This window comes from Pelophylax lessonae, assembly GCF_965119305.1.
Source record: "Pelophylax lessonae genome assembly, chromosome: 1".
Taxonomy (NCBI): Eukaryota; Metazoa; Chordata; class Amphibia; order Anura; family Ranidae; genus Pelophylax; species Pelophylax lessonae.
The window spans coordinates 524,401,536-524,418,288 of NC_138768.1; the positions used below are offsets into that span (position 1 = coordinate 524,401,536).

A 16,753-nucleotide genomic window follows, 5' to 3' on the forward strand; every position below is an offset into this window, starting at 1 on the left:
GTGTGAAATGTTATCTTGTGCCTATGCTTGGGTAATGGTCTACACAGCACAGTTGGATCACAGCTCCACATATGCCCATAACCATGATTTTGCTATGCCCACCAAATACCTTGATTTTCTCAGAAAAGTGCCCCTTCAGATTTTTGGGGAAATGTTGAAATCTGTGTCTTTTTTAGCAATCTTATTTGATTCATACAAGTAAAGGATATTTTTGCAACATTAGCCACCTTTTGCTTATGGTTAAAATACAATTTGTTTATTCAGAAGAGCACTGGAAGGAACGGTGATGTTAAACTATAAAAAGGTATACCTAACAGCAACTAAATGTATACATTTACCAATCACTTTTCTTATGAACACTATAGTAAAACTGAGTAGACTCTCCCTTTGCTCTCAAAAAACATCCACAGTTCTTTGTGAATCCTCTGCGCATGTGCAATCGATAATGATTCTCTGATTACCACAGTTGTAAAAGGCTGGTTATCGGAGTTATCTGACCTCTCTTATTAACAAAATGTTTCCATCTATTGCTTCCCTAATATTTTCCCACCATCCTGAGTAAACCCTAGAGACTGTTAAGTGTGAAAAATCCAGATCAGCTATTACAAAAATACTCAGACCAGCTCATGTGGCACCAGCAATCATGCCACAACCAAAATCACTGAGGTCATATTTTTTACACTTGTTCTGGTGTTTGATGTGAACGTTTAACTGAAGCATCTGGCCTGTATCTGTATGACTTTTTGTATTAGCTGCTGCTAAATGATTGTCTGTTTAGATAATTGCACTTGTTCAGTTTTTAAGTGAAGTTAGGTCAGTATGTTACTGCATGTTGGGTGAAGGATAATGTTAGTAGCCTTTACTCAACTGTTTTTTTTTTCTTTTTAAACAGCATTTGATGAATATCAGAAAATCTGCAATAAAGGTATTGAACAAAGCATAGCTGGTGAAATATCCGGTCACCTTGAAGATTTGCTTCTTGCCATAGGTAAGATCAGAGTTCTGCTCGCTGAAATCATATTTTTGCAGATGCAGAGTCCTAGGAAATTTGTCAGGATGGAAATAGGAAATTGCCATTTTCAAAATTGTTTAAGATGCATGCTGTGTGAATGCCATGATCTTTGTGTATCTTCACAAGAGTGAAGTTAGACAATGAAAGTGATTTTCTGACTTCATATAATTTATTGATTGTCGAGCTCTATGATCAGTTTTTTAACCAGGGTGCCTTCTGGGTTCTTCAGGGGTGCCTTGGCAAAATGCCGAACAATTGCCCCAAAATTGTGTACCAGCATGTGGATCAGTTTTTTTTTTTTTTTTTTTTTTAATACACAAAGCCACAGATTTTCATTGTGCAGCATTACAATCTTGGGCATTGTACTAATGACATTGGTTGAAAACGAGTACATTGGGCACTGGCATACATTCAAGTCAGCACTGGGGGTCATGTTAGCTGTGTGAGGCAGAGAAAATTAGGAAAAAGAAAAGCTGGAATACTAGTCAGTACCAGTGTGAAAAAGTGTATTTTGCTTTCAAAGCATAAATCACCTCTAATGTTTGGTGTCTTATGTATATGGATACTGTTGCAATATGTAAAAATATGATATAATTTGTTTTTGTTTTTTTTTACTTTTAAGGAACAGGTTGCCTCGACTGGAAAAAGAAACCCTGCCATAGACAACAGATTACTTTTTTGGGCAGATCTAATTACCATCTAGAGAGTGGGTGCCACAAAACAGTATAGTGTAATATGTTTTGTTAATAAGGGCAAAATAAAATATATAATGCACTCATAAACGCTAGATCCAGTACAGTTTATTCTCAAGCCTAGTACAAGGAGCTATTCCTGGGATGGAGGAGTGGTGGGTGGAAAACCCTGGGAGAACCGCCACCCCTGTGTGTCCAAGTGATTCAGGAGGATCAATGCAGCTGCCAGGATTAGTGTACAGGTGCCGGTATGCAGATGTTGAAGCCACCGACAAAAGTCTGAGTGTTAGTGCAGAGATTGCTGTTACTCTGCTGGGAACCATGGTAAACCCGTTTCGGAGACAAGCCACACCTCCATCATTCTCAGGGACCAGCACCTGTACACTAATCCTGGCAGCTGCATTTATCCTCCCAAATAGCTTGGACACACAGCCACGGCTTCACAGTCCTTTACTCCTGTACCTGTACATAACTCCCTGCGGCTGCAGTGACTCTCCTGGTGTTTTTCATCCACCGCTCCTCCATCCCAGGAATAGCTCCTTGTACCAGCCTTGAGAATAAGCTGTATCTAGCATTTGTGAGTACATTAAATATTTTATTTTTCTCTTTTCATTAATAAAGTGTACTACATGGTTTTGTGGCGCCCCTATCTCCCTCCCCTCTCTTTTCACAGCGCTTGGTTTCCCAGCCCAGAAGAGGAGGGAGCCCAGCCTAGATAGTTGACATTTATTTATCTAGATCCTGTCAACACCTCCGGGTGGATACTACCTATTGTTTTCTTGTTCATAACATTTGTGGTTCTAATGCTATCTATCAGATTTAAGCTTTATCTGCTATTTTAAACCCTGTGTAGTTGTTTAGCATTTTTTACTGAACACACACCTATTTCTGATCAAATTCAATCTTCACTGGGACAACCCTGAGCAGAAAGAGCGCCTACAGCAATCTTCTCTATATTTCTGACAACAATCTAGTGTCTGTCCAGTGCATGACAACCCTTAATGGACATTCTTGGAGAACAAAGTGTATGGGCAGAATAGAGACCTTTGCCTGTTCTGTTAATCCCCAGCGTCAGGACTGTGTGCAGTCATCTCGGTCTCCTCCATTGCCCTAGACAAGAGCATTCATATGACCAGATACACCCTATTAATAGAATAAAATTCTCCAAGAAGACATCATAAGATAGTTTGATCATAAATGAATGATTATATCATACTGATGCGGAAGGCTATGATGCTTTCTAAGTCTCTGGCTCAGAACCCATATGTAGATCTGGGGTCCTGCATTCTCGCTGACTTCAATAGCCTTTGGATCAGAATAACAATCAAAAGACTAGAATTGTGATGCTTCTTTCATTGTTGCTGCATGTCAGTGGTTTTAGTGTACCTCTATTCATGCTAGTGGATATGGATTGGACATCTAAAAGGCAACATCAGTGAAAGGAAGGAATCTCCAGGAGAACTTTGCTGTACTGACTTTTCAGATTACAGTAAACCCCCCTCCATTGCAGGGGTTACGTTCCGGACCCAGCCTCGAAAAGTGAAATTCCGCGAAATAGAAAAACCCTATTAAAATGCATTGTAGGCATGTTTTTTTTACTGTCACTGTACTGTGCAAGGTCTTTAAACACACTTTTAAAACAATAGAAACTCATTTAAACACATAAAAGATACTAAGAGACATGGCAAGAGCTATGGAAAACACAAAAATATTTCATTTTTAATGATTTATATAGTAAAATAACATTACAAAAATAACCGTGAATTACCGGGACCGCAAAAACTGAACCGCGATGGAGCGGGGGATTACTGTACATCAGAAAGGCAGGTATCATTTAACCAAAAACCCCACACTCTAAGTCAATTTTCACCTAAAATAATGGAGAACAGTTCAAGGAAAACTCCAGTCAAAAATGAAATTTCTCTTGCGTCCTCTGACAGTCGCAGCAGCTCAGTAAGCCTTCACGACTGGGTAATGGCGCCCTCTGCAGGAGTAAGCGTGGCAGTTTGAAAGGTTAACAAAAACTTTCTACACTTAGACACACCTCCATGGGGCCATTATCCTGACACAGTTACTACTGTCCTTCAATTTTATATGCTGCCTAGCGTCAGGAGTAGGTCTAGGTCTCCCAGCTGGGACATAGTGTCTGTTTCTTTATATTTCTTTCTTAAAAAAAAAAAAGTTTTTTTTCTTTGAAAATGGCTTTTTTATTTATTCTCCTCACTCACTATCGCTATTTAGTCAGGGAATCCCTGGAGGACTACAAGCGACAGCAGAGCTGGGCCTCGCACTGGATAATATAGATCCTTATGGAGTCCCAGCCTGCCACTGAGCGTCACAGGTCACTGGTGCGCCCAGGCCTCGCAACGACAGTGCCCCTTAGGATGGGGACGAGCCTGCCAAGACCCGTCTTCGCCGGGATGTCTCAACTCTGGAATGCCTGTGTGTTGCTAGCATCCTTCCTGGCTGACGGCACCCCCACTCAGGGTGGGAGGTGTTCCGTATCAGAGCGGTGCCTGAGATCTATGGACTGGTGAGTGATACCACCCCTGTGTCCCTGGGACTATAATCTGTAGGGGTGTTCTGTGGGCAGACTCTTAGGGGATGGCAGTACAGGGTGGTTTCTGTGGTATCCCCCTCCTGGCCGTTTGGTGCGGCCCCTTTCTCCCTGCCCCTGCTGGGGGAGCTCTACGGTGTACAATGCTATTGATGGGGGGTGTGGGGGCTTAATGCATCCCGGGGGGGTTCTCTAGGGTTCCCAGTGGTGGCCAGCTCCTGTTTTTTTTACTTTATTTGGCGCCGTTCGTTCGGCCGCCATTTTGGGTGAGGGCAGGCTGTTTAGGCCTCTTTGTGTGGGCAGCAGCCATTTTTTCTCATCGTTTTTGCCATTTTGCCAGTGCTTCCTCCCATAGGATTTTATCAGGCACCGTTTTTCTGTGGCTCAGGGCGGGCATAGGCCTCTAGTGCGTGAGGTCACTTCCTTATTTCTCTTCTCTTCACTGCAGCAGCCTTTCAGGCATTTTCCTGCAAAAACTGTTTCTTCTTGTGGCTATAGATGTTTTTAAGAGGTCTCCACGGGCGGTGCAGTTTTGCAGGATGGGTCAGCGGGAACCGCTATCTTAAAGGGCCAGCTTCCCATGATAGTAAATTACCCGCAGACCTGGTTGGTGCTTCAGGAACCCCTGAATCCTCTTCCATGGCCTCATTATGTGCTGCTCTTGCGACTTTGGCGTCCAAACTGGATCTGCTGATGTCTGAACGCACTTCTCGAAAACGGCCGATGCCCTCTGTCTTCTGGCTCACAGCCTGATTTGGTTGCCATGGACAACATTCCCCATCCCCCCCCCCCCCCCAAGGGGTCCCAGTATTCACATTCAGATAGAGAGGAGGAAGAGTCTTCCTCCTCGGCGGCGCGGGAACGCGCTGCAGTGGATGCACTTATTAGTTCCATTAAGGAGACTTTAAATCTCGATAATGAGCCCTCCCTGTCAGGTAAGCGGGTTTCCTTTGGGTCACGCAAAGCCCAGAAGTCGGGTCAGGTCTTCCCCTGCCCCGAGGAGTTTCACGAAACCGTGAACGACCAATGGCGTCTCATCAAGCATAGCTGATGGTGCCTAAGCAGTTTAAATACCGTTATCCCTTTTGAGGATCCTTTTGACAATCATTGGACGGTGTCACCAAAGGTGGACCACACTGTTTCTAGGTTGAATAAATCCACCTTGATTCCTGTGGTGGACTCCCCGGTGTTCAAAGATCTGGCAGATAGGTGTGTTGAGATGCTTTCCTGCCACATGTATTTGGTGGCAGGCTCCCTGCTCAAGCCTGTGTTTGCTTCGCTGATGGTCTCTCAAGCTGTCACAGAATGGTCCAAGGTGCTTCGCCGCACTTTGGTGGTGGAGTCGGTCTCTCCGGCTGCCCTTGACATGGTGGATCAAGAGACCCAGGCCGTGATGTCTCTGTGTCACGCGGCCTTGGACAAGGCTCCTTTGGTCGCACAGTTGTCTGCGGTGGGGGTTGCGATCCGCCGCATTATTTGGCTGAAGAGTTGGTCGCCTGACCACGCTTCCAAAAAGACTGTGTCTGATGTCCCTTATGTGGGTCGTCATCTTTTTGGGAACACTCTGGATGAGTTGATCAAGGAGCTTACGGGGGGTAAGGGTACCCTTTTGCCCCAAGCCTCTAAGGGAAAATCCCCCCGTGCTAGGCGGGGTCCTTCCTTCAAGGCTCATCGTGGGTCCTTTCGTGCCTTCGGGGCACAGGATAAGGGTAAATCCTTCAAGACCTCAGGTTGTCACAAGAAACCTTGGTCGGGTAAACCCAAGGCCAGTCAGTCCAGTTCAGCAACCCAGTCCACCTCTTTCTTAAGGGACGCCATCACCCGTTTCAGGGGTGGGGGGATGTCTGCGTTGTTTTCAGGAACCCTGGTTGTCCCGGATTCAGGACAGGTGGGTTCACGAACTGATTCGTTCAGGGTACAAGATCGAGTTTTGATCTCGCCCCGCAGACAGGTTCTTTTCATCAAATCTCCATCTGACTCCCGATCGTTTAAAGGATCTCAAGGGGGTGGTGCAAGATCTTCTCGCCCAAAGATTCTTTGTGCCAGTCCCTCCTTGGGACAGGTTTCGCGAGTTTTATTCCAATCTGTTCACGGTGCCCAGAAAAGAGGCTAAAGTGCGTCCGATTCTGGACTTAAAGTCTCTGAACCACTTTGTAAGGGTACAGAAGTTCCGGATATAATTCTTCCGGTCTGTCGTGGCGTCGTTGAGTCCTGGGGATTTTCTGGCCTCCATCAACTTAAAGGATGCGTATCTGCATATTCCTATTTATGAAGGTCATCGCGGTATCTCCGTTTCGCGGTGGCGGAGGAGCATTATCAGTTTGTGGCGTTACCCTTCGGTCTCGTTCCGGTACTGGCTTTGCGGTCCTCCGTTATCTGGACGACCTCCTATGAAGGGCGAGTTTGTGTGCCACCTTGACGAGCGATCTGTCGGTCACGGTTCAGACGCTCCAGGAGTTCGGGTGGACCATCAACTATCAGAAATTGGCTCTGACCCCTTCAGTTCGCCTCACTTACCTGGGGATGGTCCTGGAGACAGGCAAAAGTCTGTCTCCCGGAGGAGAAATTCCAGACCCTGCAGGGCGAGATCGGGTCCCTCAGGGACAACGATCTCTTCTCTCTACGGGCCTATGTGCGGTCTCTGGGTCTGATGGTTTCAGCCTTTGAAGCCATCCCATTTGCTCAATTTCACACGAGAACTCTGCAAGCAGAGATTCTTGCCAGGTGGGACAGAACGCCTCCGTCGTTGGACAGAAAAATTTCGCTGAGCCACCTCGCAAGATCGGGTCTTTTGTGGTGGTTCCTGTCACCAACTCTAACATAAGGCAAGTCCTTTCTGCCTCTGCTGTCGATGGTGCTCACCATGGATGCCAGCCTGTCGGGCTGGGGTGGAGTTCTGGACACGCTTTGTGCCCAGGGATCGTGGTCGGCGGAGGGGGCCTCCTTACCGATAAATGTCTTGGAGCTCCAAGCGATCAAGCTCTGCTTGTTCCTTTGGACAACTCGGCTTCAGGGTTGCCCGGTTCGGGTTTAGACGGACAATGCCATGGTGGTGGTTTACATCAATCACCAAGGGGGCACAAAGAGTGCCCAGCGGCCAAGGAAGTGGCAGAGATCCTGTCTTGGCCCAAGTGCACATTCCGGCGGTTTCGGCTGTTCACATTCCGGGTGTGGAGAACTGGCAGGTGGACTATCTGAGTCGCCAGACCCTGGACCAGGGGGAATGGTCCCTGCATCCGGAGGTGTTTTGCCTCCTGTGTGCCCGGTGGGGGACTCCAGACATGGATCTGTTTGCGTCCCATCTCAAGAAAAAGGTGGGAAGGTTCATGGTCAGAACCCGCGATCCTCTGGCGGACGCCACGGATGCGTTGGTGGTGCCCTGGCACCAGTATCGGCTGATTTATGCCTTTCCTCTGATTCAACTGCTGTCCAGGTTCCTCTGCAGGTTGACGTCGGAACGGATGCAGGTAATTCTGGTGGCCCCAGACTGGCCGCGTCGGTCTTGGTACGCAGACATCATGCAGATGGTCGTCGAGCCTCCCTGACGGCTTCCGCTGAGAGACAATTCACTGTCTCAAGGGCCGATCTTCCATCCTGCTTTACAGTCTCTGGCTTTGACGGCGTGGCTTTTGAAAACCAAGTCTTGAGAGACCGGGGTCTCCCGAGTGCTGTAATTTCTACCTGAAGGCTCAGAAAGCTACCTCTAGGAAGATTTACCATCACACCTGGAAGGGGTATATTGCTTGGTGCGAGTCGCATGGGTTTCATCCCCGCTTCTTTTCGTTGGTGAGGGTTTTGGCCTTCCTGCAGGAAGGTGTGGATCAGCATTTGGCGCTGGCCACGATTAAAGGTCAGTTGTTGCCATTCTTTTCCAGCGTCCCTTGGCGACTAATTCCTTGATTCACACCTTTATTCAGGGGGTGCGACATCTGGCTCCCCCGAGGAAGGCTCCTTTGCCTCCATGGGACCTGAATTTGGTATTGTCCGTTTTGCAACAGCCTCCCTTTGAGAACATCAGAGTAATACCTCTGCCTGTGTTGTCCCACAAAGATGCCTTTCTGGTGGCTGTCACCTCTGCTCGCAGAATGTCTGAGTTGGCGGCTCTGTCTTGCCGCTCGCCTTATCTGGTTGTTCATAGGGGAAAAAAAATGGTCTTGAGACCCAATCCATCTTTTCTTCCCAAGGTGGTCTCTGCTTTCCACCTCAATGAAGATGCTGCCTTGCCTTCGCTTTGTGGGAAGCCCAAGCATCCAAAGGAATTTGCCTTACATTCCTTGGATGTGGTCCGGGCGGTCAGGGTTTACCTGTCTGCCACGGGGTCTTTTCGGAAGTCTGATTCCCTGTTTCTCCTTCCTGAGGGAGCTCGGAAGGGTTTGGCTGCGTCCGCGGCAACCAATTCTAAATGGATCAGACAGACGATCAGACGTTCAGGCCTATTCAATCAAGGGTCAGGTTCCTCCTTTCCCTGTGAGGGCACATTCTACTAGAGCTGTCAGTGCCTCTTGGGCGTTTCGTCATCAGGCTTCTGTGGCTCAGGTGTGCAAAGCGGCGACCTGGTCATCTGTGCACGCTTTCACTAAATTTTACAAACTTGATGTGATGCTTCCTTTGGCCGCAAGGTTTTGTGTGCGGCGGTTGTTTGAAGAGACGTGTGTGTTTGTCTCTTCCTGGGGTGTTTTTCTTATAGCTCCTGTTGAGCTTTTGTTGCCCTGTTGGCTTGGTTTTTTTCTGTGGCCTGGTTGATACGTTGCCTTTTTCAGTAGGTTGCGTCTTCTCACCCCTCACACCTGCACTGCTTTGGGACATCCCACTCGTGAAGGCTTACTGAGCGGCTGCGACTGTCGGAGGACGCGGAGAAAAGAGTTTTACGGAAAGTTCTTACAAAACTCAATTTTTTCCTATGTTAAATATCTTTATCTTTGATATTCTTCCTTCCTGGCTAGTTGCTTTTGTAGCTTAGAAAGTCTTGTCTAAACTAGACAAGACTTTGTGTTCTTCACAACGCTATCTCCCTATATCTGAATTTGCTAAGCTGTCTTTCACTTCCTGAAAAGGTTGTCAGTCTTTCTTGGACTAGTCCTAGACCTGCCCAGCCCCACCCCCATCCCTCCTATCCTTCACAGAACATGATCTCCTCCTGTCTTCATAGCCTCGTTCAGCAGCTTTTCCTGAGAGGGGGAGGGGGGTACGTGACCAGTGCAATATATGAATATATGAAAGAAATAAGGTACAAAGGAACATTTTTGAAGGTTTAGAAGGATACATATCCATTTCTATCGCTCATTACATGTGAGTGGTGAGTTTTAGGCTTTTACCACTAGTGTGACTTGTTATGCGATTTTGGACACATAAAGACGCATGACAAGTCACAGTTGATTTCAATGGCACCCGTTCCCATCTGTGCCACTTTGAAAATCAGTGACTTTGAAAAGGTGCCTGAACTACTTTAATGTGACTTTGATCCAGATAGTGTAAAGTTGGATCAAAGCTGCACTCAGCCGCACTCTAAATCGCACAACTTAAGAGTCGTACTGGTGGAACGTAGCCACTAGGCTAGAGTGTGACTTTGATTCAGAGAGTGTAAAGTTTGATCAAAGCTGCACTCCAAAGTCGCATTAAAAGTTCCATCAAAGTAGTTCAGGTACCATTTCAAAGTCGCGTAGATGGGAACTGTTACCATTTAAATCAATGGGCTGTGACTTGTCATGCGACTTTGTGTGTCCAAAATCGCATGACCAGTCACACTAGTAGAAACAAAGTTTTAGTCTACATTTCCTCTATTGCGAATTTAGAGTGCGACTTTGATCCAACTTTACACTCTCTGGATCAAAGTTGCATAAAAAATGGCATCAAAGTAGTGCAGGTACCTTTTCAAAGTCTCTGATTTTCAAAGTTGCATAGATGGGAATGAGTTCCATTGAATTCAATCGGCTGTGACTTGTCATGCGACTTTGTGTGTCCAAAGTCGCTTGACAAGTCGCACTATTGGAAGCGTAGACTTAATGTGATTGCCTGTACTATGATCATTGTAGACTCTGAGCTGAGACCCGAGAGCACTTCCCACTACACTGACATTCCCACCGTGTCCAGCTTCCTTATCCTATGGTAGTCTTCATTCAAAGCACAGCTATACTGGTATATGTGCATCTCTCCCCTGTGTCCTGTGTGAATTATTTCTTCATTTTCTCATGAATTAGGATGTACAATGCATCCTTACTGATGAGAGAACAGAAGCTAGTGATGTCACTAGCTTTCAGTAACCACACCCACTTGCTGCTCTTGGACTCAAGAGCAGCAGGAAGAGGAATTGAAGTCATGTGACATCACTGAGTACTACAAAATAAATGTAGAAAAACTGGGATTTTCTCATTTTGACACATAAGGCTGAACTCTGCTCACATTAATGATTGCAGGGGAGAATTTAAAGTATTTGGCTGTTCTTATGCTTTAATTATGTATTTTTTTTTTCGTTGCATTATGTTATAAATTATAAAAATGTTTTTAATTGTGCAATAAACAAAGTTCTATTTATTCTTCATTGAAATTTAAATCTGAAATCTATCTAGTGTTTTAAAATTATTTAAAGTGTAATGCTAACAGTATGTTTTTGTCATGCAGTGAAATGCGCAAGGAGCACCCCTGCTTTCTTTGCTGAAAGGTTACAGAAATCCATTAAGGTATTAATATGCAATTTTATTTCTTTATTTTTACAAGTGCTTCCATGACTTCTACAGCCGTGCTCAAAAGTTTTCAGAATGACACAAATATTCATTTTCACAAAGTCTGCTGCTTCAGTGTGTTTAGATTTTTCTTGTCAGATGTTGCTATGGTGTACTGAAGTATAATTACAAGCATTTCATAAGTGTCAAAGGCTTTTATTGACCACATTACATTAAGTTTATGCAAAGCTTCAATATTTGCAGTGTTGACACTTCTTTTTCAAGGGAAAAACAAAATTCGGTGTAACCGAAAAAAGAACTGCGCAAATGGAGTGATATTTAACAATGAATAAATAAATGTGAAAAATTAGGGAATTTCTTCCTCTAGCGAGCAGCAATAAAAACGTGAAAACGCAATATGTGATAGTGAATATGGGTTATTGCGCTCAGCAGTATACTCACAATAAAGTGCTAATGCATAAATAACATAAACATATGAACCAATTATTTAAAGGTGAATATTCCAATGAATATAGCAATAATAAAATTAATAAACATAGTCCTTGAAAAAGTGCTCGGTGCAAACTTTAAGTTCCAGCAGCAAATACAATTGGACTTGATGTGAAATGCCTTCACCAATCACCATACACCCAGTGCTCGGATAAAATACTTCTTACCAAAAGAAGTTGACCCCTTAGTTATAGGGGGTCATGATCGCAATGTATCTCCACAAGAGCTCCAAAATCTCCTATTACAGTCTTCACATCCAGTGTGTGATAAGCCAGAGGTAAACAGATGACTCCGAGACTCCGGACAACATGTCATAAGAAATAAGGAAACTCCAATAGCGTAATATTGCCATATAAAGAGATTTAATAAAAAGTAATGCACTTACTCCATAGTGGTAAGTAAACGCCACAGTAGTACAAATCGTTCAGCTTCTCCTGGTGGATGGGACGCCGCTTCCGCGTCTGCGTTCCACCTCACCGGAACTCTACGGTCTCACGTTCCCAAACGGGAACGTGAGACCGTAGAGTTCCGGTGAGGTGGAACGCAGACGCGGAAGCGGCGTCCCATCCACCAGGAGAAGCTGAACGATTTGTACTACTGTGGCGTTTACTTACCACTATGGAGTAAGTGCATTACTTTTTATTAAATCTCTTTATATGGCAATATTACGCTATTGGAGTTTCCTTATTTCTTATGACATGTTGTCCGGAGTCTCGGAGTCATCTGTTTACCTCTGGCTTATCACACACTGGATGTGAAGACTGTAATAGGAGATTTTGGAGCTCTTGTGGAGATACATTGCGATCATGACCCCCTATAACTAAGGGGTCAACTTCTTTTGGTAAGAAGTATTTTATCCGAGCACTGGGTGTATGGTGATTGGTGAAGGCATTTCACATCAAGTCCAATTGTATTTGCTGCTGGAACTTAAAGTTTGCACCGAGCACTTTTTCAAGGACTATGTTTATTAATTTTATTATTGCTATATTCATTGGAATATTCACCTTTAAATAATTGGTTCATATGTTTATGTTATTTATGCATTAGCACTTTATTGTGAGTATACTGCTGAGCGCAATAACCCATATTCACTATCACTTCTTTTTCAAGACCTCTGCAATTCGCCCTGTTATGCTGTCAATCAACTTCTGGGCCACATCCTGATTCATGGCAGCCCATTCTTGCATAATCAATACTTAGTTTGTCAGAATTTGTGGGGTTTTTTTTATTTTTTTTTACCCACCTCTTGAGGATTGACCTCAAGTTCTCAATAGGATTAAGGTCTGGGGAGTTTCCTGGCCATGGACACAACATTTCAATGTTTTGTTCCCAAGCCACTTAGTTATCACTTTTGCCTTATGGCAAGATGTTCCATCATGCTGGAAAAGGCATTGTTCTTCACCAAACTGTTCTTGGATGGTTGGGAGAAGTTGCTATTTAAAGATGTTTTTGTACCATTCTTTATGGCTGTGTTCTTAGGCCAAATTGTGAGTGAGCCCACTCCCTTGGCTGAGAAGCAACTCCTCACATGAATTTTCTCAGGATGGTTTACTGTTGGCATGACATAGGACTGATCCTAGCGCTCACCTTTTCTGGATGCCCCAAACAATCAGAAAGGGGATTCATCATAAAAAAATGACTTTACCCCAGTCTTCAGTAGTCCCATCCCTGTACCTTTTGCAGAATATCAGTCTGTCCCTGATGTTTTTCTGGGAGAGAAGTGACTTCTTTGCTGCCCTTCTTGACAACACGCTATCCTCCTAAAGTCTTCGTCTCACTGGGCGTACAGATGCACTCCTACCTGCCTGCTGCCGTTGCTGAGCCAGCTCTGCCCTGGTGGTGGCTCGATCCCGCAGCTGAATCAACTGTAGGAGATGGTCCTGGCGCTTGCTGGACTTTCTTGGGCCCCCTCGAGGCTTTTTCACAAATGCAGTGGAAATGTTTTTTATGGGATTGAGTACATTTTCATGAAAAAGAGAAACTTTGCAAACAATTGCAGTTCATCTAATTTCTCTTCATAACATTCTGGAGTATATGCAAATTGCCATCATAAAAACTGAGGCAGCAGACCTAGTGAAAATTAATTTGTGTCATTCTCAAAACTTTTGGCCACGGCAGTATAATTTTCACAACAATCAAGTAAACCTAGCAACAAAAATATACATTTTATCTTTAGTATTTTTGAGTAGCATTAATACTGACTTATTCCTGGATGTGCCTTTAGATTCTGCTGAAGAGTGAGCTATACTGTATCTCAATTTAGCCAGAAAGTGCGGAGGTTATTCCTTATTCCATAATGTGGACTACAATTGTGTGCTTAAGCCACATTTATCTTAATTAACATGCGCAATCCATAAATCAAACATTTAAAAGTGCAAGACAGAAAAATTGTGCAATGTCCAATTGATGGAATCCAAATGTAATGGTTCAAGCTATAATGCCAAGTGGATATAAGTGCAAATGAGGCACTTCTATAAAGAGTAACATCCCATCCACATAAGCTTGTTGGAAAAATACTGAGAGGAGACCTTGCTGGAAGTGGCAGTAAAAGCGGCCATGAACATGATTTTGGAGTGAGTGGTGTTGAAGGGCATAGACCCCATGCTGCTGTGGAGCTACATGCATTTCTGGGATACAGGCACATCTTGACTTTTATATAACTTTGAAGTCCATACCATCTGGTAACCGTATTTTAAGTAGAAGGTGAAGGTGCAAAGAAGTGGTATTCCCTACTTACTTAACACGGGATTATGTGGATGGGACTTTACTCTTTTTAGAAGTGCTTTAGAAGTGCCTTATTTGCACTTCTATCAACTTGGCATTATGGCTTGAACCATTACATTTGGATTCCATCGATTGGACACTACACACATTTTCTGTCTTTTGATTTATGTCTTTCATGTTTGTATATTTAGCGCTGCTAAGGTTGCCACCTCATCCCTTTAAAACTGAATACACATTAATTACACAGGTTCTGTGGCTCATTAGGGTGGTAAATAAACTCAGTGCCTTATGTGCATTAAATTTGCCTCAGAACCCGTGTAATTGATGTGTGTTCAGTTTTAAAGGGATGAGGTGGAAACCCTAAGCGCTGCACTTTTTTTTTTTTTTTTAAGTTTTTGTGTTCACAACTTATATCGATGTGCTAGCTGCTCATTCTCACTACGTAATGCAGTTTCATTTGTAATGTAACATATGTAATCTCCTGTGTTTTATTTTAACTTTACTTTGCATGGTAGGGTGCAGGAACAGATGAATACACTCTTACAAGGATCATGGTCTCCAGATCAGAAATTGATCTGTTGGATATCCGTGCCGAATACAAGAAGCTTTCTGGGGAATCCTTGCATTCAGCACTCAAGGTAAAAGTTATGTTAACAGTAACATGTTAGTAAACGTACCAAGGTCCATCAGGTGACTACCTATTTTAAATTTGATCTGATTTAGAAGGCAAAACCAAATTCCAGTAGGACAGCTGCCTATTTATTCTCACTAGGAAGTTTTTTTTTTTTTTTTATTGTCTTTGACCTTTTGACTTGCACTTTTATGTTCATTTTTTTGGGTCAACCATCTACATGATAATTTCTGTCAATTATAGCTAAAAGATTAAATTAAAAAAAAAAAAAATGACATCTAATCCACGCTTGGATTTACTTAACAGTGTTTGTCATTGCCAGCCTTCTGGTGCTTGTCAGTATTGGGCATGTGGGAGAGGTTTTTTTTTTTTTTTTTACTAGAAGCACACATATAATATGAAAGTGTGTAATGGCTGATAACCTAGATTTGTCTCCACGCGTTTTTAGAGTGCTTGTTTTTTTTTTTTTTTTTAAAGGTATTTTATTAGTGAAAACACACAAACACGGGTAACAGAACCAATACAGGTACAGGAGTACAGTACAAAGTATAAAAAAGAAAAAAAAAAATTGTGGACATGACAAAGGGCAGGCATATAAATCAGGAACATAACAAATAACCCAGATGAGACATGCCAGCAAGTAAGTCAACCCCCCGTACTCACTCAGATAATAATAAAGAAAAAATCATTTTCCCATTTTTTTTTTTTTTTTTATTTTAATAAATGGATATTCGCCACATTTGCAAGTAGAAACAAACAGTAACGCAACCCTTCACGTAATATATAACCTCAATAGCAATGTAGGTACCATCTGACCAGTCATAAACAGAGAGTGAATCCGCTGACACAGCCCCTGCAGGAAAAAACCCTTTGATAAAGAAATCCCCGGGAGCGGAGAAGAGCATACTAAAAAATAAACATGGCCATCGGGCCACCCACCCACACGGAATACAAACCACAGGCGGCCTAGACCTCAGTAGACCCCAACACCGATGTCATCCAGGAGGACCACACCCTACGAATTTTTTTCGGGCACCCCCGGGCCAAGTAGGTAAGTTTTATACATGGGGAGGGCATTGTTGACCAAATCGACCCAGGCGGTCACCGTAGGCGGTGTATCTTGTTTCCACCTCAGAGCAATCAGTTTCTTGGCATAGAAAAAGAGAATACACAATAGAGTTCTCTGGGACTGCCGAAGACCCTCCTCCTCCAGGTTGCCAAGGAGGCACCTGTCAGGGGAACAGATGTTCGGCAGTGCCAATTTTTCTTCCATAAAGGTACACACTCATTTCCAGAAGGACTGAATCATCTGGCACAACCATACCATATGAAAGAAATCCCCCCTGTCCCCTTGACAGCGAGGGCACGACGGAGAGGGGAGCCTCCCCATCACATACAGGCGGTAAGGGGTATAATAGATTCTGTGTAGGTAATTCAATTGGATAACCCTATCCCCTGCTGCTATCAGCCCGTGCGACTGAGCGCTGAGAAGATCTTCCCAGTCCACCGTTTCCAACTGCGGCAGATCCACCTGCCACTTTGCTTGCAAGGCTGCTATTTTCTCACCCCCATCGCCAAGAAGCAACCCATAGTATCGAGAGATAAGTTTAGCGTGGTCGGAGTTCATCAGTTCCTTTTCCAGCCGAGTCGGAAACCAGGTGGACCCCCCCGAAGTCCAAATTGCGCTGCCACCGCATGCCTAAGTTGTTGGTACAAAAACCAGCATGTCGAGGGGACCCCCAGCCCCGACCGCAACTCAGCAAAGGTCTTGAACGTATGATTCGAAAACAGCTGATGAGCGTATTTCAGATCGAAGCCCGACCAACGCCTAGGATCTTCCAATTTATACAGATCTCGCAATTCCGGATTATACCATAGTGGGGCATTAGGGGACCTATTAAAAGAGGAACCTCCCACCCTAGTATTACACATATGAGTAATCTTACAAGCCATCCGAATGATTTCAGC

General features: G+C 44.2%; 1 protein-coding gene across 1 annotated transcript in view; it reads left to right on the forward strand.

The window, feature by feature from the left end:
- ANXA3 (annexin A3) overlaps nt 1-16,753 on the forward strand; it is a 93,109-nt gene that overhangs the window by 69,782 nt on the left and 6,574 nt on the right. Inside the window, exons 9-11 of the mRNA XM_082248013.1 lie at nt 893-988; nt 10,880-10,938; nt 14,670-14,792. Of these exons, the coding sequence (XP_082104139.1) occupies nt 893-988; nt 10,880-10,938; nt 14,670-14,792 (278 nt within the window). The remainder of the gene's footprint in view (nt 1-892; nt 989-10,879; nt 10,939-14,669; nt 14,793-16,753) is intronic.